This window comes from Centruroides sculpturatus, unplaced genomic scaffold (genome assembly GCF_000671375.1).
Source record: "Centruroides sculpturatus isolate CEXI.00-Female unplaced genomic scaffold, Cexi_2.0 scaffold1876, whole genome shotgun sequence".
In the NCBI taxonomy this organism is placed as follows: Eukaryota; Metazoa; Arthropoda; class Arachnida; order Scorpiones; family Buthidae; genus Centruroides; species Centruroides sculpturatus.
In genome coordinates, this window is record NW_019386096.1 from 62176 (window position 1) to 66294 (window position 4119).

At 28.6% G+C, this 4119-nt stretch overlaps 1 protein-coding gene across 1 annotated transcript in view; it reads right to left on the reverse strand.

Annotated features, from left to right (window-relative positions):
* LOC111613568 overlaps window positions 1–3209 on the reverse strand; it is a 9741-nt gene extending 6532 nt beyond the window's left edge. The window contains exons 1-2 of the mRNA XM_023354918.1: window positions 3180–3209; window positions 1028–1109 (exon numbers count right to left, since the gene is read on the reverse strand). Of these exons, the coding sequence (XP_023210686.1) occupies window positions 1028–1109; window positions 3180–3209 (112 nt within the window). The remainder of the gene's footprint in view (window positions 1–1027; window positions 1110–3179) is intronic.
* Between the last annotated feature and the right edge of the window lie 910 nt (window positions 3210–4119).

Here is a 4119-nt window from a genome sequence, read left to right on the forward strand (position 1 = left end):
ATAATTTGTTAAAATAAATACAGTAAACCCCCACTAATTCAGACTAATATAGTATGAAGATTGTCTAACTTGAAAGTTAACATGGTGATTTTTCTGATGAATATGGATATACTACACAATCATTATACTACTGAATTTATTATTACAAGAAATTAGCTCAAAAAAATTTTATGATAGTACAGTATACAACAATGTATAATCTTTCGTTACATTACTTACTGACTACAGTGATATAATGCACAGTATTGCAAATATATCAAAAACACTTATTAATTACAATTTTTCAATTGCCAAAAAAATTTTAAATTACTGTTTCAAAAAATTTGAGTTAGCAGAGGTTTACTATATTTAAGTTTTTAATCATACCTACTCAAAATCAAATAGCTGTATTAATTTTATGTTTTGACCTATAAAATGTTTTTGAATTTATTTCATTTCAAATTGATGAGAAAGAATTATAAAATGCAAAACTCTGAATATGTGAATGTTTTATAAATTCTTTATAACAGGAAAGATTTAACAGTAATTCTAAATTATCTGTTGAATACGTTAAAAACAGTGTATTACTTTCAACATGTTATTTCATTTATTGCCTTGTTTCTCAATATCATTTTGATCAGGAGTTTCCAACTTTTCTTGATATTTGATCCCTTTCCAAACATAGATTTAATTCACTGATCTCTTATACTGATACAAAAAAAAATTAATTAAAACAGGATGAAATAAAAAAATTCAAGATGATTTTTATGCTTAATAAGCATTATTAATTTTCACTAAACATGAATCAAAATTCAAAATTGTGTTTTGCTTTATTTGAATTTAGATATATTAATTATTATATAATTGGAGAAATTTACTTATATTAAAATATAAGTAAATTTGTCCAATATTCTCCAAATATTTATTAGTGATTTGTAGGCTCTCTCAATTGACCTATCAGGGTTAATAGAGACCAGGATAGAAACTCCTGACTTAAATGAACTACATTAGCACAAAGTTTAATATATAAATTATGTTATATTCTTACCTGGAAGTTTGAAAGATGTCCCAGCTAGAACGTTCTGCGTGTTTTGGAAATTTGTTGAAGATACATTTGATTCATTAGGGCTCTAAAAAAGTGTAAATAATAAATATTTTATTTACATATATTTTATATTTTATATAAAATTGAACAAATGTAATATATTTAATTAATAATAATTTTATATTAAAAGCATGTAAAGTACTACAATTATTAATACTGTATATTGTTAATATGTGATTAACATGTACAAAACATGTTTGATTAAAGAAATCAGGAACTGATAATTAAACTTAATTAAAGTTTGCTAATTCAAATATTAATGTGAAATACTTTTAATAGTTAAACAAATTCATGTGTGTGATTCTATCATATCAACATAAACAAATATTGAAGAACAAAACTGATTCCATTTCTATGAATATTTATGATAATATAAATTAAACATAATCATTAATAAAACATTAATGTCTGCTTCTAACAGAAAATTATTAAAAATGATGTTGATTATTTTGGTAAAGAAGCAAAACTGAAAGACTTTTTAATCAAAGTATAAAACAATTGCTACAGTCAAAAGTTTAAACAATTTGATATACCTAAACTGAAGTATCTGGCATTCTGTAAGGCCTACATCATCGCGAATCTTGTATATAACACAAAAGTTTATATTAAAAATGAAAATATGATAAATATATACAGTATAATCTCTGAACAGTAGACACCATTAGGACCAAGAGGTTTGTCCACTATTCAGAGGTACTGGTACATGCTGGTGACCATATTGTATTTTAAGCCTGTCATTATAAAGTGATGAATATAATTATAAAGACATCAAATTTTCATTAGGAATGTGAATATACAAAAAAATATGCATAGCATATATAATTAAAATGTATATACAATATATTATTTATTTTTTCAGCTGTAAAAATCTTGTTTTAATTGAATCTTGTTCAAATGTCATATTATGAAGGCAATTTGCTATCCACTTCAGGAGGGGAAATATATTTGAAATTGTCTCATGTATTTAATCGTTCCTACAACGTAATTTTCGGTTAGCGTGGAACGTATCTAANTATTTACTTTACCAGACGATAGTCACTTCGCGCATGCTCAGTTTCGCTATTTTGTAAGCAGACGATATTTTTATTCATGAAAAAAATGTTTATTTCGATTGTTATCTTACATTTTATTTCTTGATAAGATAGTATTTAAAATTAAAAAATGTTTTCATAAATAAAATGAAACGTAAAAACATTACTTTATGGTTTGAATTTGTTGGTAATACTGAACACCAGGAGAGTTGGGTTCTATATTAAAAGCACCAATGGGATCCATATTTCACGCATCTCCATCTTGGGTTACCCCGCGTTTCTTTATGCAGCGCTCGAGAAGCGCTTTACAGCGAACAGACTGAAACTGGTTTCTAATTGGCCAACACTGCTCGTGACGTCATTTCGCTACACTCTCGCTGCATAAAGAAACGCGGGGTACGTTTTCTTCACATTTGTAACTCCTAAATAGATTCATTTCCCTTCGTAAGTCCCCAGGAGGCATTCCCCTCGGCAGATCGCCCACGTGTCGCGTTGCCGTAATGAAAATACTGTAAACGAAACCAAATCAAGAATGGATCTCGAGATCAATTAGGATTACCACAACAAAATTACAAAAAAAATGCGAACACCTAAGAAATTTTGATAAAAATGTAATATAAATATTTAATCTTTACTAATTTTATGTTATAAATAAAACAAAAAAGAGAAGTCCTGCTTTTGTTTTTATCTTTTTTACAACTACAGAAATCCGCCCAGTTTTACGTTGAAAAGAAGCCATGTCTGGGAAACAGAGAAGGTATGGTAACCGTAGAGCAACAGAAAATAAAGAAAAATAGTAATCTGCAGTAACCGAGAAAGACCAAGTATAAACATTATACTGTAATTAACAATTAGGTTACAAGTTGAACTTGTAACCTAATTGTTAATTATTTTTAAATTTATTTTTTTTTTTGAATTGGCAACATAGCTGAAAATTGGCCGTAACATGATAATTTGCCAAATGCCCGCCAAATATTTATTTTGGCTGTTAGTGTATGAGTTAGTACATTTTTGTTTTGTTTAAATTTGTGCAAGTCGTCGCAAAAGTTCACAACTTAACTCACATCCAATTGTCCAATAATGAGCACGACCATCTTCGTCAAAAGTAAGGACATTGTTTAGCAGAGTTCTGTGGGATATACTAAAACAGCAGCCACATTCACTTGACACCAGTTCATGCAACTTTGACCTTTTTCCGGAAAAAAAAAGAATTTAAAGGCAAGCGCTTCGAGACATCTTTCTGTCTTTCTGTCTCATGTCTTTCTGTCAGCTTTCTGTCTCATGGCGGTCTCTTCAGATACTGGCTGAAAGTGACACGTTTCTCAGAAGTTTGGCAACGGGTTGCTCACGAAAGTGGAGATTACATCGAAAGACTGATTACTAAATGTTTATTTTATTTTAAAATTATTAAGTTACAACAACATTGTCACTGCATATAAAATGCACAGGTATTACTTTTGTCCGTTGTAAAACTTAACCAAAAAAAAGTAGAATAAAAAGAATTGGGATTTTTGAAAAGTGGCATATATGTGGGTATTAAAAAATGACTTGAATGAAAAATGAAGTTGTCCTCAGAAATAATACTCTTAAAATTAATATATATGTATCTCATATCACAATTAATCATAAATTGAAAGATAAATGAAAGACAGAAGTGGGGAAGCAAAAAACTTTACTACCTAGACATTAAATAATGGATTTGAGGAAAAACTGAGAATGGATCTTAATTTCAGTAATTATATAACCGATGTTTGTTTATCATCGATCTCAATTTATGATAGCACAAGAAAGAGCAAACATATTATTTTCTATACAGATAGAAAGAATATCGACCTGTATACATAAATAACTAAAAATGATATAAGTGAGTTATTTCAAGTATTTATTATTGAGCTGCAGTTTAAAAAGAATTATAGATCTGTAAATTGTCACGTCGACCGCGTGTCTGTCTGCCTGTCCTCCCTTAATCTCAAGAATGATGTTAGATAGATTTAAATGGAGACC